We start from the raw sequence: 25,633 nt of genomic DNA on the forward strand, positions 1-25,633 counted from the left end.
ACACAGTAAAAACGCTTTTTTTTCCAAATTTTTCGCCGATGCGGTTGTATGAGGGCTTTTTTTTTTTGCGGGAAGACTTGTAGTTTTTATTGGTACCATTTTGGAGTAGATGCGACTTTTTGATCACTTTTTATCACATTTTTTTAAAGTCAGAATTCACAGAAAACAGCAATTTTTCCATAGTTTTTTATTACATTTTTTACGCCGTTCACCGTGCGGGTTAAATAATGTAATAGATTTATAGTCGGGGTCGTTACGGACGCGGCGATACCAAATATGTGTAACTTTTTAACTTTATTTTGTTTTTTAATAGTAAAGCATTGTGTAAGGGGAAAAGCTGGGTTTTTCATTTTTTTTCACATTTTTTTTAAAATTAACTTTATTAAACTTTTTTTTCACTTTTTTTACTAGTCCCATTAGGGGACTTTAATATGTGATTCTGCGATCGCTTTTATAATACACTGCAATACTTTTGTATTGCAGTGTATTACTGCCTGTCCGTTTAACACGGACAGGAATCTGCTAGGTCATGCCTGCGGCATGATCTAGCAGGCATTCATGACAGGCAGACCTGGGGGCCTTTATTAGACCCCCGGCTGCCATTAGAGACACAGACACTCGGCGATTGTATCGCCGGGTGTCGGTGGGGGAGAGGGAGCTCCCTCCCTCTCTCCAAAACCACTCAGATGCGGTGCTCGCTATTGAGCACCGCATCTGAGGGGTTAAACGTGTGAGATCGATACTAATATCGATCTCACATGGCAGAGCAGGGACGCCCCCAGCCCTCAGCTACCTCTGACAGCTGAGAGCAGGGAGATTTAACAGCTCCCTGCTCTGTTTACTTATTCAGATGCCGCGACGTAAAAAGTCTATGGCATCGGAATAAGGCCCGTTAGTGACCGACGTAGAAACACGATGGGCCCGTCACTAACAGGTTAAGGCACATTTTGTTTTTGGCCAATGTTTAACGTACACGCCTGGAAAATCTTCTGACGTGGCATCTATCACCATAGAGTTCAATAGTATGCATTAAACGTAAACACCATGTACTCTCATGACGTATACTTTAAACAGACAGCGCATCAATAGATGACTGATGCCACCGCTAAGCAACAGTAACGCATACGTCATAAAAGGCTACTGAAAAGCCCTTGACTTATACATTAAACGTATACCTTTCACGTATGCCATACGTCGACCACAGACGACAAAGTTAAAAATGTATACTGCGCGGTATACGTTTTTTGTGGTATCTCTCGGGATGGAAAAGAACAGTCTTCAACGCTCTTCCAGCCTCTAATTTAAAAAACAAAAATTGGTATACGGAGGCTCAAAGGACTCTCTTTTAGCCTCCATCGGGCTAATGGAGCTCTCTGGACCTGTTTACGGTGTACGCCGGGTGCTCTCCCGATATACACGCCAAACTGAGGGCCAAACCGTAGTGTGAACAGAGTCTAAGGAAAGCCCTAGCACTATAAGGAATATATCCCCTACAAAAATACACAAAGAATACCAGAGAAACTTCACTTACCAGTTTGGAATCCCAGCCAATTTCCTGCAGTGAAAAAGAGAAACACACATGAATTATCGATAAAGCACCTGTATCCTAGCGTGGGATGGAGGTGGGGAAGATGAGGGTTGTAGTGACCTACAATTCATTTAGTGCTAGATGTATTCATGTCTTATGATCGAGATCAGTATTTCTCAACCTTTCTAAATCAACAACAAGTTCTGACCAGAGAACCGCCAAAAGAAGCGATAAGGGCCTGTTCACATCAGTGTTGGCTTTCCGTTCCGTCGGAGGTTTCCGTCAGGTGAACCCTGCAACGGAAAGTCAAACTGAAACCACAGCTTCTGTTTCCGTCACCATTGATATCAATGGTGACAGAAACATTGCTAATGGTTTCCGTTCGTCACCATTTTGGCAGGTTTCCGTTTTTCCGACTGAATCAATAGCGCAGTCGACTCCGCTATTGATTCCGTCGTTAAAACGGAAACCTGCCAGAATGGTGACGAACGGAAACCATTAGCAAGGTTTCCGTCACCATTGATATCAATGGTGACGGAAACAGAAGCTGTGGTTTCAGTTTGACTTTCCGTTGCGGGGTTCACCCGACGGAAACCTCCGACGGAACGGAAAGCCAACGCTGATGTGAACAGGCCCTAAGCTATAAAACGTGAAGACTTCAACTGTTAACCCCTTAACGACCAGCTACTTTCTTCCCTTTTTGCCTCTCTGCCTTTCAGCAGCCATCATTTTTTTTATTTTCTCAGTGACGCGCTATATGAGGCCTTCTTTTACACGGGAGAAATAGTTTGTTTTTTTATGCACATTTTTTTTTTCATCCCATTAAGGGATAACTATTTACAACTTTATTTTATACTTACAATATATTGGCATACTCCGGCATACTAATACATTACGCGGTGTCACTATGACAACACATAGTGCGTGTCCTAACAGCAGGCATACAGAACAGACAGCCCCGGGGTCCTTTCTAGGTCCCAGGAATCATTGCAGAGGGTTCCCCCAGTCTTCGATCATCTCAACGGGTTTCCAGTGACGCAATCAAAGACGGGAGTCCCCTATGATCATGCCATGGTCACGGACCGCGGCAATCAAAGGATTAAACAGCTGTGGCCTGAGTTTTTTCTGATTCCAACTGTATTGAGGAGGCTGCTCTAAGTTCAGCAGCTGTTAGTTACTAGAGAACTCACAAGCCTCTTCTACGGTGACACGAAGAGACGACGCTGTACACTGGAGACCTGCCCCGCCCGCCGCCAAAGGACGGTGGATGGTCGTAATAGGCTTAAAATAATGTAGAAGTACAGATTTAAAATCGCTACCGATCCATATGCCACCTCAAACTTATAACCCCCCACTGCCGATAAACTGGCCACACGCTTTATATAGCCGTCGGCCGAACACGTGAAATTCAACGTGCCAAAACAGTTGCTCCCTCCAACGTCAGGTTCGGCCGACATACATCTACCGCCAAGCTCAAATCCCTCCTTACAAATAACCATACCAGCTATAGCCCTCCCATCTTTCCTGGGCAGAATTTGAGCAGAAGGAAGATGTTGATGGCGGTGCGACACGAGCAGCAGAGGCGCGACTGGCACAGCACAGGAAGTGGAGAGAAGGGCAGGCTTTAAGATTGGCTCGCACGCCAGTGGACTAGCAATGAAACATTGATGGATCCTGGGGCCGTGTTCGATTAGATTTTTTTTTTACTCCTGACACAGCAGGTTGAGGAACGCTGGTCTAGACTGCACATCTATGATATGGTGGAGATACGTCTTAACTCCACCCAATAACATTTTTGGAAGTGCTTTCTGTAAGAAGCGGGAGCATAAAACGTTCTCTACTCACCTGCGTTGATATCAACGGGAGTTTCATCGATTTCCTCTTCTTTCACCTGCAGCGCGGGCCCGGTCTGCGTAGCGGCATCACCTTGAGACACTGTCTACAGGTCACAAAGCAGGTCACGTATTCAAGAAAATCTTGTATTTAACAATAAATATGTGTGAAGCCCCTAAACCAATCCGTAAATCTCACTGCCGTACCTGCTCCTCCGGCCAGAAATCCTCGTCTTCCTCTTTAATGGTTGAAGAGTGAGGGACGGGAGACGTTGCAGCTTTCTGTGGTGCGGTTGACTTGCTGGCGTCATCTGTAGGAAAGATGCGGTCAGAGTCACTATTTTTATATTAAAGGGTAAGGATCATTTCATATATATTTTTTATATTGTATAGGGCAGTCGATTTCAGGAAATATTGCAATATACTTTATTAACCAGTTCAGCCTCCTTTCGTTGTAAACCTGTTCCTGAACTACTACCCCTATCCTCCGCTACTGGTCATTGCTGGGGAAAATCCATATTCAGCGCCGTACACACTGAATACAGCTCCTCTGTATGGGGGACACTTAATGCTGCTGCTCCTGAAACCCGATGCCCCCCAATGTCTCAGTGTATCAGATATTTCTGCAATCGACTGTTTCAGCCCGTTCCTAATAACCAGCCGCACTGATCTTATCTCCCTGACAGACTTTCTCGCTCGTCCCTCACTCTGCAGAGCATCTGTCCGGGAGAGCAGGGAGATCAGATCAGTGGTTGGTTATTAGGAACGGGCTGATACAGTCCGTTGTAGAAATACCGGATACACTGAGACATCAAGTTTCAGGAGCAGCAGCATTTAGTGTCCCCCATACAGAGGAGCTGTATTCAGTGTGTACGGAGTTGAATACGGATTTTCTCTAGCAACGTCCACTAGTGGAGGATAGGGGTAGTAATTCGGGAACAGGTTTACAATGAAAGAAAAATTCCAGAAATCGGCTGCCCTATAAATTATAAAAAATAAATATGAAACGATAGTTACCCTTTAACTCCATTAAAGGGCAGCCCGGCTTCCTGGAACGCCGCTGTAGTCCATCGGAACAGTGCAGCTTTAATTGGCTGCAGCAGTCACATGGGATGAAACGTCGTCCCAGGCCGGGCTGCACTCAGAACAGAGGATCGCGTCGCTACGACAACAGCCGACGGTAAGTGTGAACCTTTTTAAACCAAAATCAAGGTTGTATTTCTCATTTGCGTTTTTTTGCGGCGGAATCGTAGCTTTTTCTATTTGTTGTGAATTTTACCTGCCCGATAAATTCAATAAGGGAAAACCCGCAAAAAAGAGATTTCCACGACCCGACAACTGATGACCTATACACAGGATAGGTCACCAGTATATGATCGGCGGGGGTCCGTTACCGGGCACCGATCAGCTGCTCCCGGGCACCGGACGTCCATGTCGGAAGCAGATGGCTCTGGTCATGGAATAGCCGCAGAGTTGCAGTTCTGCAGAACAAACGCTACGCAGTAGTCGGAGCCATCTGCTTCCGGCTCCAACTACTGCATAACATCCGGTGCCCAAAAGCAGCCGATCGGTGCGGGGTCCAGGTGTCACACCCGCACCGATCATATACTGATGACCTATCCTGTGTATAGGTCATCAGTTGTCTGGTCGTGGAAAACCCCCCTAAAGGCCCTGTTCACAGTTCTGCCTGAAAATCCCGTCTGGAATTTGGAGGCAGATTTTGATCTGCCTGAACGCCGTTTGCTGCGTTTTTCACCCGCAGCTGTTGAGCGCCGCGGGCAAAAATGCATCCTCTGCCTCCCATTGATGTCAATGGGAGGTCAGAGACGTAAACGCCCTTAGATAGGGTATGTCGCTTCAATGGGAGGTGTTTTCAGCCGTTTCTTTTGGCGCGTTTTCCAATGCGGTTTCCGCGTCAAAAAACTTAGTGTGAATGGGACCTTAAGGATACATTTGTTGTTGCTTTGGCAACCTAACATGCTTCTTAAAAACTCTCCCTTGATAACGCTCAGAAACAGAGCGCCTCAACTTAAGTAGACCGCAGAAGCACGATAGTACGATGGAGAACGACGGATAATTAATATTCCAGACATCTACGGTGACAACGACTGAAGGAAACCCGTTTTAGAGGTCGGAAAATTTCTCCAAGCAACTATCGCTCAGATGAGAAATAGAGATAATCAGCGGGGTGAGTTGGTTCAGGAGGTTTTCCGCCTACATCTGTAGAAAAAAAAAATCTAAGTAATAGGGCAAGAGGAGCGGGATTGCCTCCGGACAATTTTCTTGCCCTTCGACGTCGGTGTCTTGGACCAAACCGGAGCAGCAAGACGCCAAGCTTAGTCGGGGTCTGATGATAACCAGCAAAACTTCCAAACCCAACCCCATGATAAAGCAGACGTGAAGGGCCGATTATATCAACTGTGACCGCACCGGCGGCAAAAATGATAGATGTGCAGATGGAAAAGTTATTTCCTCTACGCCTGATGATCCTTAAAAAGTAAAGACGACATTTTCTTACCCTTGAATTCTACGGGGTCCTCCATCTTGACAACCAATGGCGATTGGGAAGTTTTGATCGAAGCCTGTATACGGGAAAAACGACGAAATAATTAAAACGTAGGACATTTTATTATCGGTCACGTCATTTCCTCTATTTGGTGGATAAATTTGCACCGCGCTGGACTTTCGAGGTGGTCCAGATACTCATTCGGCGTAACTGAATCCTAAAGTCACGCCGAAGTTGTACGAGACGAATTACTTGGCATAAATTCCGCTACGGAACGCGATCCTGTGGGGTGACAGTCGCGACAAAGTGCCGTCGCGACAACCGGCCACGATCTGAGGATTTCTACACCCATAACACACAGCAGAGTATATAATACAGCAAGAAAATGACACTACAGGTAAATTATACTGAGAAGATGACACTACGGTCCGGGAGACAGGCCATCGCACCCACCATAAACCCGTCCGCCCGGATCCTGGGCTCCGCCGCTGCTACAGCAGCCAGCTATGCGTCAGGTACAGCAGCCGGAAGTGAAGGGGCGTGACCGCGACGACGTCACTTCGTACCGCGTCGTGGCCACTGGGAAATGTAGTTTTCATTCCTGAAGCGCCGTATGGGGTCAATTTACGTACGTATACGTCAGCGTAAGCGCGTACAAACGTGTCTATAAGGCGGGATTCACACGACCGGGTCGGGTCCGAGCCCGAGTGCCGGCCGGTAAAATCGGCCATTCTGCCCGGCCGGTTTGCATAAAGTTATGCATCCGTGCCGGGCCGGGCAGATCCGGACAGTGACATCAGCGGCAGCTCCTGAAGGGGAATCCCCATGTGTTCGGGGATTCCGCTTCAGGAGTTTCCCCTGATGTCACTGCCCAGATATGGACAGAGACATCAAGCGCTCTGTCCAGGAGCGGAATCCCCGAACACACGGGGATTCCGCTCCTTCAAGGAGCTAAAGTGCGGCTAGCACATAGCAGAGCGGGGAGATACCTCCCCGCTCTGCTATAGTGGCGTCGCTGCAGTAGTAGCAGCCGCAGCAGCTGCTGCTACTAGCGGCGCCATCTAAGGTGTCGCCGAGCCAGGGTGCTTTTAACAAGCAGGGGAAGGGAGCCAGCGCAGCGCTCCCTCCACCTGCTGTACACCCCGGCCCTGCAACACAGTGTGCAGCGATGCCATTCGTCAGAATGGCATCAACTCCTCCTCCTCACATGCACTCTGCGCTGTGAGGAGGAGGAGATAGAGCGCAAGCGCCGGGAAACCCGGCCATCACTCGGAACACATTCCGGTGATGGCCGTGTAATACCCGGCCCCATAGACTTCTATGGGAGCCGGGCGGCCGGGTGTCCGGGCAAAGATAGAGCATGTCCTATTTTTTGACGGCCGGATTTTCCGGCCGTCAAAAAATCGGTCGTGTGAATAGCCCCATTAGGGGTCTATCATTCCTAATGCAGCCGGGTGCCGGCCGATTTATGAACGGCCGGCACCCGGACGGGAAACCCTGCCGTGTGAATGAGGCCTTAGGGTATGTGCACACACACTAATTACGTCCGTAATTGACGGACGTATTTCGGCCGCAAGTACCGGACCGAACACACTGCAGGGAGCCGGGCTCCTAGCATCATACTTATGTACGATGCTAGGAGTCCCTGCCTCGCTGTAGGACAACTGTCCCGTACTGTAATCATGTTTTCAGTACGGGACAGTTGTCCTGCAGCGAGTCAGGGACTCCTAGCATCGTACATAAGTATGATGCTAGGAGCCCGGCTCCCTGCACTGTGTTCGGTCCGGGACTTGCGGCCGAAATACGTCCGTCAATTACGGACGTAATTAGTGTGTGTGCACATACCCTAAGGGTATGTTCACACGGCCTATTTACGGATGTAATTCGGGCGTTTTTGCCCCGAATTACGTCTGAAAATAGCGCCTCAATAGCGCTGACAAACATCTGCCCATTGAAAGCAATGGGCAGACGTTTGTCTGTTCACACGAGGCGTATATTTACGCGCCGCTGTCAAATGACGGCGCGTAAATAGACGCCCGCGTAGAAGAAGTGACCTGTCACTTCTTTGGCCGTAATTGGAGCCGCTATTCATTGACTCCAATGAATAGCAGCGCTAATTACGGCCGTAATTGACGCGGCGTTCAAGCGCCTGCACATGCCGGTACGGCTGAAATTACGGGGATGTTTTCAGGCTGAAACATCCCCGTAATTTCAGCCGTTACGGACCCCCGCCGTGTGAACATACCCTTATACTATAAGATGTGGCATTAGTTATTAGCATTAGTGCTGCAATATATGAGATGTTTTATTACAGCTCGAGGAGTCTTCCAGTATACTGGTTATGGCTGCAAATTTTATATTTTACTGTAAAGGGGTATTCCGGTTACAGAAAGTTACCCCCTATCTGTAGGATAAGGGGGTAACTTGCTGATCGGTGGATGTCCGAGAGCTGGGACACCCACCATTTACGAGAACGTGGGTCCCATACCCCCATTTGAACAGAGCGGCTTCATACCCCTTATTTGAACGGGGGTCCCATACCCCCCATTTGAAGAGTGGTTCCGTACACCCCATTTAAACGGGGTTCCTGTACCCCCATTTGAACAGAGCGTTCTCTATGGCAGCTACGGCAATAGCCAAACACTACTCAACTATCTCCGGAACCCCCATAGAGAATGAATGGAGCGGCAGTGCACATGAGCGATCTGCCGCACCGTTCAAACAGGCGTACAGGACCCTTGTTCACGTAAACACCCACTGATCAGCACGTTACCCACTCTACTACGGATAGGGGGTAACTTGTTGTAACCGGAATACCCCTTTAAGTGAATTGTAAGCACTCAGGAGGCATCACATGTACCAACGCCGGCAGTTATATGGTGGGCGATCATGGTCTTCACTTACCTGGTCGGAATGCAGCTTGCAGCCAATAAGTTTCAAGGATAAGCGCACACAGGGCGGATATGCGAAAAGCACACAGCATATACGTCCTGGAAACCGCAGAGAATTCCGTCCGAAAAAAACGCACCATAGTTAATACTTACCGACGGCCGTTGTCATGGCAACGCAATCCTCTGTTCTAAGGGCAGCCCGGCTTCCTGGAACGACGCTGTAGTCCATCGGAACAGTGCAGCTGTAATTGGCTGCAGCAGTCATATGGGATGAAAGGTCGTCCCAGGCCGGGCTGCACTCAGAACAGAGGACCGCGTCGCTACGACAACGGCCGTCAGTAAGTGTGAACCTTTTTAAACCAAAATCAAGGTTGTATTTTTTATTTGCGTTTTTTGCGGCGGAACCGCAGCTTTTTCTATTTGTTGCGAATTTTACCTGCCCGATAAATTCAATAAGGGAAAACCCGCAACAAAAGAGCATAACATAAATTGACACGCTGCGGATTAAAAAAAACGTGCCGCAGATCAATTTATGAATGGTTTCTCGGCTGATTTTTTCTGCAGCGTGTACTGAGACCGCCAGCGATCGCTAAAACGAAGCGATCAGGTGAGTGCTGTACTGCTTCATTTCTGATCGGTTTTCCTCCATTGACTTTCTTTTAAGCCCGTACACCGATCCGAAGAAAGCCGATCATAAACGAAGCGGCACAGCACTCACTTGAGCGCTTCTGCCGCTTCGTTTTAGCAATCGGTGGGGGTCTCAGTGCTCGGACCCCCCCATCGATCAAAACTTATGACATGTCAAGCTCAGGAACAGAGACATGACACAAGTGGATAGACAATTTGGTATTGTTCGGATTGTCCATAAATGTTGGGATCGACCCACAAAATGCAAATTAACCCATTACCACCCAGGCCTGTTTGGGCCTTTAGGACCAAGTGTTTTCGTTTTTTCATCGGGTTGTGTTTTTCAATGGCAATATTTTCAGGTACATATAACTGATTGATTATCTGTATTCTTCTTTCAGCGGGGGAAATGGGAAAAAACTGTAATGCCGTAGGTTTCGGGGCTTGTTTTTTTGCCAGATGGATCCTATTTTTTTTATAGAGCCATTTTAGGGTACATACAAATAGCTGCACTAGTTTGCATTTGAAGACCTTTGTGAGGCCCTCAGCTGCTATGGCTTCCCAGCAGCCCCTTCCCTCGGCCTAACCACCTAGATGCCGTGGTCACTATTGACTGCTGTATCTAAGGAGTTAAACAGAAATATTCGGAGTTATCTCCAATCCTGCGCCAGTGAGGTGGTAGCCCTCCCGTCAGTCACAGCTGGGCTCCCGCGGTGATCACAATGACGTACCTCAATGTCATTCTCCGTTAAAGGGGTTTTCCAAGGTCGTGGAAAAAGGGAAATCTCATAGAATAAGAGACTTTTTACTCACCGGAGAGTTCCCGCGGCGCGCTCCAGCGCAGTCGCTCTGGTGCTCCCCACTACTCTTTGCTGCAGTGATGACATCCCCATATAGCCACATAATCGTTGCAGCCAATAACTGGCCTCATCAGTCTCGTGCTGTATACCACTGACACCAGTGATTGGCTGCAGCGATCATGTGGGTATATGGGCATGTCAGCACTGTCAGTAAAGAGTGTCGGGGTACTGGAGCGGCTTTGCTGGAACGGTTGGGGATCTGTCAAATGAGTAATGTTTTTTTTTTTTTTTGTAAAACCAGGAAGTTCTGAGACGTCAATTATTTGATGACTGCGATTACTGGAGCTTAATTTTATCAAACATTCGGATTTTTGTTTTATTGGCGAATGGGAGAGCGCAGCTGGAATTCAAATCCGCTCTCCTCCCCCAAAATTTTTTTAGGTGTAAAATTATTTAAAAAGTCCATACCTACAGCCCGGCTATTGTCATAACGTCACTTTCTTCTGTTCTTCATCCAGGCCGGCCTCCAGGGATGACATTTCATCCCATGTGATTGCTGCAGCCAATCACAGGGCCCAGCGTCATCCCAGCAGGCTGGACTGTACAAACAACGGAGGGACGCGTCGCCTTGAGAACGGACAACGGGATAAGTATAAAAATTTGCCACATGCGAGTTCACCCTTGAGTAGAAAACTACTCAAAAAATTATGTATGTCTCCCCCTTGGAAAAAAAAAGGATGTGGAAGAGGAGCTGTCACTAGGTCATATATAAGTTGAACTGGTTTGCTTACCTGAATATCGCTGTCTCCCTGATTCCAGCGCTGTTTTTCCTTTTTTCCTGGACCCCCCCCCCCATTCCAGAGATATGCCCACTGTTGTGTTGGCTCATTCTATACTAATTTGCTGTAGTTAGTCAACAGGGCGTGAACTACACACATGCTGCCTCACACTGATTGGTCAGCATCAGAGGCAGGAAACCTAGCTCCTCCCCTTTGGTTAACTATAGAAAATTAGCATATAGGGAGCCAACACAACAGTGGGCCATATCTGTGGAACAGAGTGGGCCAAAAAGCGCTATTCAGGTCAGGATTAACTTATATGACCTAGTGACAGGTCCTCTTCAACATAGTGGAATCAAACTTGTTATACGCTGTTGTGCCTAGTGCAAGGCATGTGGGGAGTGGTACCCTTTTTTTTTTTACAATAAAAAACCTATGGACATGGCATACCACTATATTGCTATACAGGGGCACACTTTGGGAGTCATACATCAAGATGTATAAATTGGGAGTATCTCCTGACATGTAGCTCCGACCGGCACTCCTCTGAGGATCTGCCAGTAGTCTTGTTCTTGCAAACCCCACTGGATTCTCGGGAGGAGGAGGAAGATTAATTGTGATTTTTGGACATCGCTCTTTTGTTTTCCATTAAAGATGACAATAAACAATTCTTCTTCCATTAAGATCGTAAAAAATGAGATTTTATCAACGCTTCAAGAATCTCGGCACAATATGTTGATGCTATATAAAGGAACGTCAACAAAAACAAGGAAGATATTCGTGGATCTCATAACAAAATGTATTGTACAATGCAATCATTCTCATCTTTGAAGCAATAAAGGCTCAGGTTGTATACAGTACAACCAGCTGCAGCAATGCGATGGGACAAGATAAGACTAGTTGAAGACTCACCACTTAGCACCTAGACAAGATGATTGCAGAATCCAGCTCCCAGGCAAGTGGAGACAGATCTTCTTAGCAGGCTGGTTATAAAGCTATGTGTTTGCTGGGAACCGGGGAGGGAGGATCTCAGATTACTGATTTAGAAACTTTTACAATGTTTTACAGTAAAGCCCGTATTACACCGCCTGATTTTGGCCGATGCAGCGAGCGTCGATCAACGAGACATCGTTGATCGGTGCTCGTTTGCTCCAGTCACACGGAGCTATGGATGAGGATGAGCAGTCGTTACTCCGATCGCTCGTTCCCATACGTTATCACGTCAGCAGCGCGTCTCCCTGTTTACATGGTGACGCGCCTCCAACAACGGTATTTTACTTTTTTTAAACGATACGATGACCAGATGAAAAAACGTTTGCTCGTTCATCTGCTGACCACTGCCCTGTTTACACAGGCCAATTATCAGGTAGGAGCGTTCTATGAACGCTTGTCTGCCCGGTAATCCCCCAGTGTAAAACCCCCTTTAGGGTCCTTTTAAACGGGCCAATATGGGCCGTAAAAACGAGTGCCAATCAAGGAGACAGCTCGTTGATTGGCGCTCGTTGCTTCTTTCACAAGGAGCTTTGTATTGAGACGAGCGCTCATTACTACGAGCGCTCGTCCCCATACATTTCCATCATATCGGCTGCGCGTCTCCCAGTTTACAGATGTGCTGCCGACTGGGGACAATTTTATTGCTGGATAAATGATACGATCAGCCGATTAATGAGCGTTCATTGGCTGATCGTTGCCCTGTTTACACACTGGGAGCAGATAATAGGTTGAGAAGATCCATAAGCCAACATGGGAGCATTCACAAAGCAATTTTCCTTGATGCATGTGGGCTGGGGAAGATTCAATTACAAGAGAAGTCTGTCTATGACATTATCTTCTGTGCAGATACGGTATAGTCTGTGGGTCTTTAGCCAACCAGTTATGTGATTAGTCTCTATTGGAAGCTCATAATATGCAGTGGGCACCAACCTACAGCTCAAAGGGGTTGTCTCAAGATTAATTGTTATCCCCTAACTACAGGATAGGTCATAACATGCTGATCGGTGGGGGTCTGACTGTTGGGACCCCCACCGATCACGAGAACGGGGGTCGCGTTTCCTCCAAATGGAGCGGAAGGTCACACATGCGCCCTGCTGCTTCATTCATTCTCTAAGGCACTGCCGGAGATAGCCCAGCGCTGACAGTGGATCGGTGGGGTCTCAACGGTCGGACCCCCACCGATCAGCATGTTATCACCTATTCTGTGGTTAGGGGATAATGTTTAATCTGGAGACAGCCGCTTTAAATCATTTACCAGACTCAAAAAATAATTGAATGCAGAAGAATTAAACGCCAAGGTGGCTCTGAGGGTAAGGGCAGATACAGACGAACGTTGCGTTTATGCGCGCGCAAACAACGCAGCGTTTTGCGCGCGCAAAAACCATTTGACAGCTGCGTGTGTCATCCGTGTATGATGCGCGGCTGCATGATTTTCGCGCAGCCGCCATCATAGAGATGAGGCTAGTCGACGCCCGTCACTGTCCAAGGTGCTGAAAGAGCTAATTCTTTCAGCACCCTCGACAGTGAATGCCGAACACAATATCGAAAAACCTGTTGAAAAAAAAGAAAAAGTTCGTACTTACCGAGAACTTCCCGGCCGTTGCCTTGGCGACGCGTCCCTCGACATCGGGCCCCACCTCCCTGGATGATGCGCCAGTCCATGTGACCGCTGCAGCCTGTGCTTGGCCTGTGATTGGCTGGAGCTGTCACTTGGACTGAATTGTCATCCCGGGAGGTCAGACTGGAGGAAGACGCCGGGAGTTATCGGTAAGTCAGAACTTCGTTTTTTTTTACAGGTTCATGTTTATTGGGATCGGTAGTCACTGTCCATGGTGCTGAAACAGTTTAACTCTTTCAGCACCATGGACAGTGACTATCTCCTGACGTCGCGTACCGATAATTTTTTTGCCGGGTTCGGCCAAAACGAGTTTGGCCGAACCCGGTGAAGTTCGGTTCGCTTGTCCGGCTTCGCTCATCGCAAAGACACTCCGTTTGGATGTTCGGAAACAGAAAAGCACATGGTGCTTTTCTGTTTACATTCATCCTTTTGACAGCTGGTGCGCTGTTTGTCGGTTCGCACGGAAGTGCTTCCGTGCAACCTGCGTGGTTTTCACGCACCCATTGACTTCAATGGGTGCGTGATGCGCGAAATACGCAGAGGTATTGAACCTGTTGCGCTTTTTGCGCAGCAGACAAACGCTGCGCAAAAAGCACGGACTGTCTGTACTGCCCCATAGACTTGTATTGGTCCACGCGGCCGGCACGGACCGAATACACGCTCGTGTGAATCCCCCCTAAGTCACATGTTTGTGGTAACAACACTAGTGTTGTCTAGGCTGGTCATGGGGTTAATAGTCCCCTGGTGGTCTAAGGCTGTTAGTTTCTATTCACACGTTGCGGTTGAGGTGCGGTTAGAACCGCATAAAAAAAACACGCCTCTGAAAACCACATATATCTTTACCGTGATTTGGTGCGTTTTTTAATGCGGTTGCAACTAAACTGCAACATGTGAATAGACCCTAAAGGGGTTTATTTTTTCATACCTGGTGTCCAGCGGTTTACTTATGTCTCTAGCTTTGCTCCTGCAGCCTGTAACAGGAAGCGTCCAAAAATTACCACAGTTGCCGATCAGTAAAGACGGTCACTGATCAGCACTAAGAGGCCACAGGGCGCTCAATAGGTGGTGGTCTATATGAAAAAAAAAAAGGAAAAAAGTCCTGTGCACTAAATGGAGCACAGATGCCGATCAGGGATGGCGGTCACTGATCAGCAATCAGCGGCCGGACGACGTACGTAGGAGGGGGGGGGGGGTCAGGGACTGGGAAATTTAGAGACAGATCACTAGTGATGCTGGAATAAAAATTATTCAGGAGCATTAGATGATGATGATGATGATGATGATGATGAACAGGAGGCCTCAGCACAAGTCATGATGACGGGGGTAGGCAACCTTTTTTGTATAGTGTGCCAATAAAATAAAAAAAACCCATCAATGATGAAGTACTCCGTGCGCCATGCAAACATGAAAGTCATAGGCCGAGTTCACACACAGCGTAAATACTGCAGATTTTCCGCAACGGGTTTAGTTGCGGAAAATCCGAAGCATGATATAGTAGCAGCAAAGTGGATGAGATAGAACAAATCTCCCTACACGCTGCGCAAATGAGGAGCGGAAAAATGTTCATAAATTGACCTGCGGTGCGTTTTTTTAATCCGCAGCGTGTCAATTGTATTTGCATATTCGCTGGTTTTCTTTTGTGGGTTTTTCCCCATTGAATTCAAGGGAGGTAAAACCCGCAACAAATCGATGTTGTGATTTTTGTGGCAGAAAAGCTGCGATTCCGCCGCAAAAAAAATAAATAAAAAAATCCCAATTCAGAAGAAAATCATATACTGACTGACTGACTCCACTATAAAGCCTAAAGCACACAACCGTGTTTTTTTGTCCGTGTGCTATCTGCAATTTTGCGGGAAGCACACTGACCCATTCATTTATATGGCCCCATGCACACAACCGTGATGTTCACGGATCAGTGTGGGGGCCGCAAAAACTCAGAACATGTCATTTTACTGTCCGCATTTGCAGATCATGTGATCTACTCGGGGTTGGGACTAAATTGGGACATCAATTCCAGCCTTCCTGGGCGTATCTGACCTCGAACCCGCAGGGATTTTATGTGACTGCTGTAGCCAATCACAGGTTGTAGCAGTCACATGGGCTGGATGGAGAACAGAGAGATACTTCGCTATGGCAAGGACAGCGAGGCAAGTATATTATCCAGGTAATTTACTTAATGCGAACAGGAAGGCATTCGATAAAAAAATATCTAAAAAGTGTAATAAGTGATCTGCATTAATGACATTTAAAAGAAAGTCTGGCACCTTCGTTAGTAAAAGGGTCTATTCCCACAGCGTTTCCAAATCGCGGTTTGTTGCCTTGGTTTTTGCGTAATTGCGGCAAAACTATGGGATTTGGCAATAAAGTGCAATCCTATTGCACCACGTGAAGTCCCACAATAGATTAAATACAATTGATATATGGAACTGTAGTTCAGAGGTCCAAATACCGAGGTTTGATTTAATTTAAACGGTAACTAAACTTTCAGAAAACTTCTGACATGTCATAGTGACATGTCAGAAGTTTTGCTTGGTGGGGGTTCAAGCACGGAGACCCCCACTGATCCATAAAACAAAACCGCAGAAGCACTCGGGTGAGTGCTGAGCCGCTTAGTTTCTGATCGACTTTTCTCGGAAAGCCGAGCAAGCAGTGTACGGACTCATAGACCTTTTATTGAACCCGTACACCGCCTTTCCGAAACGAAGCGGCTCAGCGCTTACCCGAGCGCTTCTGCCGCTTTTTTTAGGGATCGGTGGGGGTCTTAGTGCTCGGACCCCCACCGAGCAAAACTTCTGACATGTCGGAAGTTTTCTGAAAGTTTAGTTACCCTTTAAAGCGTACCCCCAATTATACAGACATGATTAAGAAAACAATTTATAAAGTAGGAGGGGCACAATAATCATTTTTCAAAATAACTTGTATTAATGATTTTGCTTCTAACTGCAGCACGGAGACAGAGCGTCCCGCTCGTCTCCATGGCTCCCGTATCCAACATGGCCGCCAGTGCTATAAGATCACATTACATTCTACAGCACTGGTGGCCGTTCTGGATGTACGTGACAGCGTGGTAGTATGGAGCAGGCTCACAGGTTGAGCCCGCTCCATACTCTGCATGTGTGAGCTGTAACATACAGCCAACATGTCTTCAGGGTTCCACTGAACTATTGGAGAGGGCATGGATGATGTAGTCAACATGAGATTTCATCCATATAAATAGCCCAAAAAATGGGTGCCCGTTGCATATTTCCAACTCTGAGAAAGGAGAATTGAGTAAACTGCCAACATTTGACTTTATCCAAAAACGCTTTTTTTTTTTGTTTGTTTTTTGGAGGGGGATAGGTCAGTTTTTAATAGTTGAGTTCGGTTAAGGAGGTTGTACCTTTTTTTTCCATTTCTATCTCCTCTAAATTGGAGATGAACTTTGCGCAAAATATGTCCTGGGATTGTTTAGTTTACGGAGGTTTATCTCCCGTGTGTGTTTTTTTAAAATAAGAACTTCTTTGCTAATAAAACATTCTGCAGACTCATTCAAACGGCTTATTTTCGGTGTGAGTTTTTTGGTGCCGAAAGAGGTCGGAACTGGTGATGAAGCCCTTTCCACAATAAGAACAAGTAAATGGTTTTTCCCCTGTATGGATCCTTTCATGGTTGACCAGGTTGGACCTTGAGGCAAAACACTTCCCACACTCTTGACATGAAAACGGCTTCTCACCCGTATGGGTCCTCTGGTGTTTGATGAGGTTTGATTTCATACCAAAACTCTTCTCACATTCTTTGCAAGAAAATGGCTTCTCTCCCGTGTGAATCCTTTGGTGCTTTACAAGGTTGGACTTCATCCCGAAACACTTTCCGCAATCGAGACACATGAATGGCCTCTCGCCTTTGTGAATTTTTACATGCTTAACAAGGTTGGCCTTCATGGCAAAACATTTCCCACAGTCTGAGCATGAAAATGGTTTATCCCCCGTGTGGATGCTCTGATGAGTTTCAAGAATGGATTGATTGGAGAAAGACAATCCACACTCGGAGCACTGGAAGGATTTTTTGCCGGTGTGAATACGTTCATGAGCAAGGAAAAATTTTTTACAGGCAAAACTTTTTCGGCATTTGAAACAGTACAAGGATTTATCTTCTGTTCCCGGTGACGCAACGACTTGAGGATTGAAACTAAACGACTCCTCACAGTCAGAGCACAAATACAGGTTCTCTCCATTTTCATCCTTCTGATCGGAGGGTGTGCCCTTGAATTTTAAACACTTCCCGCATAGTGAACATAAGTAAATCTTTTCATCTGTGGAAACCGGACTGGAGGGACTAGAAGTTGCATTTGAGAAATCATGTTCATTTTCTTCAAAATCTATAGAGAGAGGAAAAAAAATAAAAAAAATTAAATTTGACGAGGCATTTTTCAAATTTACTCTGTGAATGCTTCATGTCCCTTCAGTTTTTTATACCTCATCTTTTTTTATTAATCATGGTCCGGAATACTGGGTGATTCAAAAAGGATGGTGCAAAAGCAAAAAAAAAAAAGGCCTGTACTGTGACATAAGGGGGCGGCTGCGAAGCAAGAAAAAGCTTTTTGTGTGTTGGAATTTGTAGGAACAGGGTCTGTTGAGACAGAACAGCGAAACTCTCAGAATAAATTAGGTAAACGTGCTCTGCATAGAAACTGTATTTTGCGTTTGGTGGAGCAATTAGAAACCACTGGGTGTTTGTCATGGGAAAAGTCTGGGCCGCCCAAAGACGTCGGAAGAGGATTCGAGAGTAGTCCTAGAAAGTAGACCAGGCTGACTAGTATGGAACTACAGGTGCCACAAACCACGGTATGACGTATCTTACAAAACGTCTGTGCTATAAGCCATACAGATTAGACCTTCTTCAGGAGCTGAAACCAAAACGACAAACTAAAATGCTGTGACTATTGCATTGACTTGCAGGGACGATTGGAAGAGGATGAATTTGCTGACAGGCTTGTGTTCAGCGATGAGGCGACCTTTCTATTCGGTGAAAAGGTCAATCGCCACAACATTAGAATTTGGGGCTCAGAAAAACCATGTGCCCTTATCGAGTAAACGTGTTCTGTGCAATGAGCAGGCGCAAAGTCTATGTTTCCTTCTTTTTTGCCGAGGATACTGTCACTGGCCACTCCTATCTGGACATGTTAAAAGGAATGGCTTATGCCATAGTTGAAGATCTGCCAAACGTAGTCTATCAGCAGGATGGTGCACCGCCACATTTCCATTTGGATGTTTGATACCTGAATAAAACTTTACCGGAACGTTGGATCAGCCGCACCGGAAACAATTCACCAATCAATTCACCTCCACGATCGCCAGATCTAACACCCTGCGACTTCTTTCTGTGGGGCTACATTAAGGACTCAGTGTATCTGCCCCCCCCCCCCCCAGCCACAGGTTCTGAGCGACCCGAGACAACACATCACTGAAACAGTTGCGTCCATATTCGAGGATGGCACCCGTGTGGACTACCGCCTAGGCATCTGCCGTGTCACCAATGGAAATGACTTTGAACATTTGTAGTGTAAAGATAAAACTTGGATAGATCGTGTCTTATCATGTTAATAAATTTGTGTTCTGTTCTCTCCGTTATGAATTCCGTGGCTATAATTTTGCATCATCCTTTTTTAAATCACTCTATATTATCAACTCTATCCAAAATGTATCAGTTGTAGTGACTCGGTCTTCAAGGTACCACGACTGGCCACCTTGGATAGATGTTCACGAGATCCATTCAGGTAATACTATGGCGGTTGTATCACCTATTTCATCTTTTATTCATGAAAATCATTTTGTGCTTCTGGACAACAAATTGGGGGTTGTCACAGCCCTGACCCTTTTTCTAGTAAATAATTAAATCAGCCGACATTACTAACCTGAAGTGATATTTAAGGACAGTTCCTCTTCTTTAATGTTTACACAGGCGTCTCCTCGATCGGCCTGTGGCATAACAACAACATTCACATCCTTTAAGGTTTCAGCCTAAAATGTAACCAAGAATATATAATCACTGCATCTGGTGTCTGGCCCTGAAAAGGGGGAAACCAACACTCGCAAACGAAACGGGGACACGGACAATGAAACGGGTACACTATATAGCTGGCTCTGTACAAAAGATGATCATAGCTGTTTAGGGGGGCAGTGTTTTTTTTTTTTTTTTTTAATGCAATATATGTAATTATTCTGATATCCAGGTCAACATCGTTATCGATATCATTTCCGATATCTTCCAGCCCTATTACATTGTATCTGCAGGTACCTGACTTATATGCTCTGGACTGCTTGCATCTTCCTCTGGACAATCCTCTGGACTCGAAAACATGTCTGGGGTATCCTCACCACTGGACTCTGCCAGAAACACACAAAGCGACTGAGAATATTGTTTACGATTCATGCCGTAAAGTCTTTTAGGTCAAGTGTGTCCAGCTGCTATAAGTCTCAGGCTAGTTCCGCAGCACATTTTGTATGCAATGTGTGAACATAGGCTTGCAAGTTTTGTTACAATGGGCAGGAGAACCCCAGATTGTCAGCCCAGGGGGCTGAAAGTTAGCATGAGGCAAATTTGTACCACCGTGGTCCACTTGAAAAGGGGTGATGGGTGCTGATGAATGTCCAAGAGGACTGACGGAGAAGAGAGAAGCCATATAGATGTGCACTTACCCTGTGTTTCTTCTAGGCAGCTCTCGCTCTCGGCTTGCAAACCTCCATTGTCTACAAATTTCCAAATCTGTAACGATACAACGAGCTGTGACCTAACACCTTCTAGCGACCGGACGCCCTCAATGATCATATATCACCCGAAACCTCGGCTGGTGTCACTGTGTAACGGCCCAGCATTGCTCACCTCTCCGGTAAGTAGGTGAACGACTTTATTGCTCAGATTGAGGATCTTTTCTTCATGGTTTTGTTCAAAAGTGTGGGTGTCACAAGGAGAAGGTGCGATGAGATCTGGGGCATTGTCCGATGCATCTAATACACTAGAAGAAATCCTGCATGCAACAAGTTCTCCAGATTTCTTCACAACCATAAAATCCTGTATGGAAACAGAAAGTATTTAATATGGGAAAACAGGCTCGTCTCCGTTGAGGATAAGAGGGATGTCACCAAATTCCGAAATTAATTCTTATTAATACAGATAAGAGTAATATTATGTGACATAATTCCCAGAATCCCTCACCTCTCCAGTCAGCAAGTAGATGATCTCTAGAGTCAGGTTCAATATACTCTTACTCATGTGACTCTTTTCGATCTCCATCCTGAAGGTAAAGGCACTGACCTAGAGGAAACACCTGTAAATAAAGATACAAGTGTAATAAGTTAAAAGGAGTGATAAATGTCTGATCTGTGGGGGTTCGGCCTCTGGGACCCCCACCAATCCCGAGAATGGGGGTCCAGGAGTGCCCTATGTGAATGCTCGGCCACCACTCCATTCACTTGGGGCTGCCAGAAATAGCCGAGTACTATCTCCGGCAGCCCTATAGAAAGTGAATAGAGCAGTGGCCGAGAATGTGCAGTATCGCTTCATTTATAGGGCACTCCGGGACCCCAGTTCTCCGGATTGGTGGGAGTCCCAGCATTCAGACCGATCATTATTAGAAAGTTCCTATAATTACATGTCATTTTAGGAGCAGGAAGCTATAAAGTTAAATGGAACCCCCGCATTTCCCAAGGATCCTGCAGGATTTTACTATGAAATGTTCAGGTTGAGGATATCACAGAAGTTACTGTAGTGATTACTGTTCATGAAGCTTGACTGAGGACACCCAATGATGTTCCTAGTACTCATCATATTCATAGAAAAATGGCCGACACTATTTTATTAGGAAATAAAGGTCCTTGTCCCTTCACTCCTCCTCACTGTCATCACATCAGTGCCTTGTGGCCTCCCTCTCCCCACTGTCATGACATCAGTGCCTTGTCCCCCTCCCTCTCCTGTCATCACATCAGAGCCTTGTCCCCCTCCCTCTCCTGTCATGACATCAGTGCCTTGTCCCCCTCCCTCTCCTGTCATGACATCAGTGCCTTGTCCCCCTCCCTCTCCTGTCATCACATCAGAGCCTTGTCCCCCTCCCTCTCCTCACTATCATTCTTAGCTACTAAATCAAACAGTTAATTAAAGGGAAGGTGTCATGATTTTTTTATTATATTGCTTTTAATATAATGTAAACAAAAATTTTATTTATTTGTGTTGTCACTTTCTACTTTTTAATGTATTCATACTTTTTCTTCTCTATGGGGGCTGCCATTTTTTTTCATCTCTGTATGTGTCGATTAACGACACATACAGAGATGGAATACGGCACATACAGCCCCATAGAGAATGCGAACGGGAGCCGTTCCATTCTGAGAGGCACACGCCGTCTGTGTGTGAACTGTGCATGCGCAGTTCCCACACAGACCGGAACGGAGCTCGTTCATAGAGCGAAGTCCGGCGCCATTTTCATGTGGAACGGAAGCCACTGCCGGACAGTAAGATGACGACTTCCGGCCGCGGCTTCCGGCCATATGTTCAACGAAGCGAAGGCGCAAGAGGAGCGTAGGCGGCAAGAACCTGCTAGACGAGTAGAGGCGGCGGCAGCAGGAAATTTATGTTAGTGTATGATGTGTAGAACCTCCTAGCACTATGCAGTTGCTCAGAAAATGGCGGCACACAGCGTAGGAGGTTTGAAGACATTCATACCCCTCCCTCTCCTGGCACTAGCCAGAAGAAGAGAGGGGGGATTGTGTGAGGACACTAGAGGAGAGTATGTCCACCCCAAATTTGCAGCATAAATCAATGAGGTTGCTTTACCACAGTGACCATGCTGCAATTTTGGGCAATTTTTTATATCATGGCCCCCAGTTGGAAAGTACACCCGGTCAAAGGTAGGGAGGAATCACCAGGTGCTTTCTTGCCGAACTGTCTCCGTTTTGTCCTTAATAAGGAGCCCATAGAACCGCGGTGTCTCCTCTGCGTGGCAAGAGGTCTGTGACTTCCACTGCCTTGAGACAAGAAACTCGATGCAGCCAGTGACAGCCCGGCTTTCATGCATTGGGCAAAGAGTAAAAGTAGCTGACTGCTGAAGGCACGTAAAACGGGGTGGGAGACCCGGTCACCAGTGATAACTTTCTAGTCCCAATGGCAATTGATATATAAACTGTAGGATATATACACAAAATGTAATTGTTTTTTTTTTTTTATTGCATTTAAGTATGTGCCCAGATACCAAGCTCTGTACCCACGAATCCCGACACTCAATCCACAGTCTAGTGTAATTGCTGCCGCCAGTCAGTCCGCAGTCCAGTGTAAACACTACAGCCGGAACGTGGGGCATGGATTACTGGCACGCATCCCTCTCCCGGGGTCAAGCACCGTTGTATGCTTGGTGGAACTGAACACAAGGAGAGAGCGGCGCCACATTATGAGCTTGGCAGCGCTGAACACCAGACGAGCAGAGCAGCGCTTCATACTATGTTTGTCGGTGCTGAACACTGGGCGTTGCTATGTCGTGTGCTTGGCGATCACACAATATAGAACCACTCCTTCTCCTGGTGTTGACAAGTGTTTAATGAAGCGTCACTCTCTCTCCTGGTGATCAGAGCCGCCGCCATCACTGGTGTCACTGTAAAAGTTCAAGTCACTTTATAAAGCAATGTTACTGTGGCAAAGATTCCAAGATTGTCTCGTATGTGCACCCCCCCTCCACTAAGCTGGTGTTCAGTAGTTGCGGACTCTCCTATGTACACTAGACTACACCCCCAAGCTGGAGTTCAGTAGCTGTGGTCTCTATGTACACCCCCCACCCCTAAGCTGGTGTTCAGTAGCTGCGGTCTCTATGTACACCTCCCACCTCTAAGCTGGTGTTCAGTAGCTGCGGTCTCTATGTACACCTCCCACCTCTAAGCTGGTGTTCAGTAGCTGCGGTCTCTATGTACACCCCCCACCCCTAAGCTGGTGTTCAGTAGCTGCGGTCTCTATGTACACCCCCCACCCCTAAGCTGGTGTTCAGTAGCTGCGGTCTCTATGTACACCCCCCCCCCCCTAAGCTGGTGTTCAGTAGCTGCGGTCTCTATGTACAGCCCCCCTAAGCTGGTGTTCAGTAGTTGAGGTCTCTCCTATGTGCACCCTCCTGAAGCTGGTGTTCAGTAGTTGAGGTCTCTCCTATGTGCACCCTCCTGAAGCTGGTGTTCAGTAGCCGCTCTTATTATATTTACTGAACGTAGGTTTAATTTCTGATTAATTGGTTTACTTCATATTGGCCAGTCAGTCCACAGTCTAGCGTCTAGCGTAAACTACGGTTGCACGATGCATCGAAACTTCGATACTGTTTTGATACAGTGCATCCTCAAACAGTTCAATACCGTTATTTCATGTATTTCGATATGAAGCTGTGTGGCTGCAAAGCTAAGTATAGTAAAGCGGGGCTGCGGGTGTGTAATACAATCATTGCCCTGCTCCTGAGACCTAACAAGTGTGCGCGCGCGGTCAGCATGATCAGATGCGCTCGGCGCTGCACTAATAATTGCCGGCACTGAATACAACATGGCGAGCGCGCGCGGCGCCGCCACTCATTATTGCAGTGCCGGCCGCATTATCTTATGTTGAGCACGCATGTACTTATTGTCAGGTGCCGGGCAATGGCTGTATTACAAAGACGCATCCCCGCTCTAACGGCGGAGATCAGAGAAACCTCTCTACAGCAGCATTCAGGGGTAAATGAGAAGGGGGGGGATGCCCTTTGGATCGTATCACTGGGAATCCCTGTGACGCAACTGAGGGACATACCATATATGGGCAGACAGCCCAGGGTCCATTGAAGGACCCCAGGGCTGTCTGACCATATTTCCTGTTAGGGCATACTGAGGTAACCGCTGCCTTTGTACTATCAGTATATAGATATATGCCAATACATTAAAGTTGAAAAAAAAAAAAAATACACATTTTTTTACAATAAACATTAAAATAAGTCTCCGTACATAAGATATTCACATATTCGGTATTGTCGCGAACGTAATAACACATATATAGCGTCATTCATGTTTACGCTGTTCTAAAATAAAAAATTTCTTTCTTTCACTTATTAATGTGAGGTGCGATGATGAATTTAACCTCCATGTGCCGCACATAAATCGTAATTAACCCCATCATGTACCTCACACATTAACCCAATGTTGTCAATTGTGAGGAACATGATGGGGTTACTATTAGGCCTGATTTACACGCGCGTGTGCGTTTTGCGTGCGCAAAAGGCACTTAACAGCTCCGTGTGTCATCAGTGTATGATGCGCGGCTGCGTGATTTTCGCGCAGCCGCCATCATTATGACACTCCGTTTGGAAGTTTGTAAACAGAAAAGCATGTGGTGCTTTTCTGTTTACATTCAGAGTTTGACAGCTGTTGCGCGGTTCACGCAGTTTGCACGGAAGTGCTTCCGTGCGGCATGCGTGGTTTTCACGCACCCATTGACTTCAATAGGTGCGTGATGCGTGAAAATCAGCGAAATATAGAACATGTCGTGAGTTTTACGCAGCGGACTCACGCTGCGCAAAACTCACGGACTGTCTGCATGCCCCCATAGACTAATATAGGTGCGTACGACACGCGTGAAAAGCATGCGCGTATATTACGCTCGTGTAAATTATGCCTTAGTGTGACTCACATGGAGGTTCAAAATTCATCGCACCTCGTGCCTCACATCAGATAAGTATTGTTAGCAAAGTATTGTTTTGGTATCGAGTATCGCAATACTACACGAAGTATCGGTATCAAAGTCCAAATTTTAGTATCGTGACAAATCAAGTGTAAACGCAAGCGCCGGTAAGTCCACAGTCGAGTGTAAAGGCTGGCGCCGGTCAGGCCACAGTCGAGTGTAAAGGCTGGCGTCGGTCAGGCCACAGTCGAGTGTAAAGGCTGGCGCCGGTCAGGCCACAGTCGAGTGTAAAGGCTGGCGCCGGTCAGGCCACAGTCGAGTGTAAAGGCTGGCGCCGGTCAGGCCACAGTCGAGTGTAAAGGCTGGCGCCGGTCAGGCCACAGTCGAGTGTAAAGGCTGGCGCCGGTCAGGCC

General features: G+C 46.8%; 1 protein-coding gene across 1 annotated transcript in view; it reads right to left on the minus strand.

The window, feature by feature from the left end:
• The window catches only part of LOC142663077 (uncharacterized), a 68,340-nt gene that overhangs the window by 36,954 nt on the left and 5,753 nt on the right, over window positions 1-25,633 (minus strand). Inside the window, exons 2-12 of the mRNA XM_075841377.1 lie at window positions 20,769-20,880; window positions 20,436-20,624; window positions 20,252-20,318; window positions 19,851-19,939; window positions 19,468-19,573; window positions 17,102-17,931; window positions 6,320-6,370; window positions 5,879-5,942; window positions 3,568-3,671; window positions 3,374-3,467; window positions 1,532-1,555 (exon numbers count right to left, since the gene is read on the minus strand). Coding sequence (XP_075697492.1) covers window positions 1,532-1,555; window positions 3,374-3,467; window positions 3,568-3,671; window positions 5,879-5,942; window positions 6,320-6,370; window positions 17,102-17,931; window positions 19,468-19,573; window positions 19,851-19,939; window positions 20,252-20,318; window positions 20,436-20,624; window positions 20,769-20,846 — 1,696 coding nt within the window. The 5' untranslated portion in view covers window positions 20,847-20,880. The remainder of the gene's footprint in view (window positions 1-1,531; window positions 1,556-3,373; window positions 3,468-3,567; window positions 3,672-5,878; window positions 5,943-6,319; window positions 6,371-17,101; window positions 17,932-19,467; window positions 19,574-19,850; window positions 19,940-20,251; window positions 20,319-20,435; window positions 20,625-20,768; window positions 20,881-25,633) is intronic.

Source organism: Rhinoderma darwinii, chromosome 11, assembly GCF_050947455.1.
Source record: "Rhinoderma darwinii isolate aRhiDar2 chromosome 11, aRhiDar2.hap1, whole genome shotgun sequence".
NCBI lineage: Eukaryota > Metazoa > Chordata > Amphibia > Anura > Rhinodermatidae > Rhinoderma > Rhinoderma darwinii.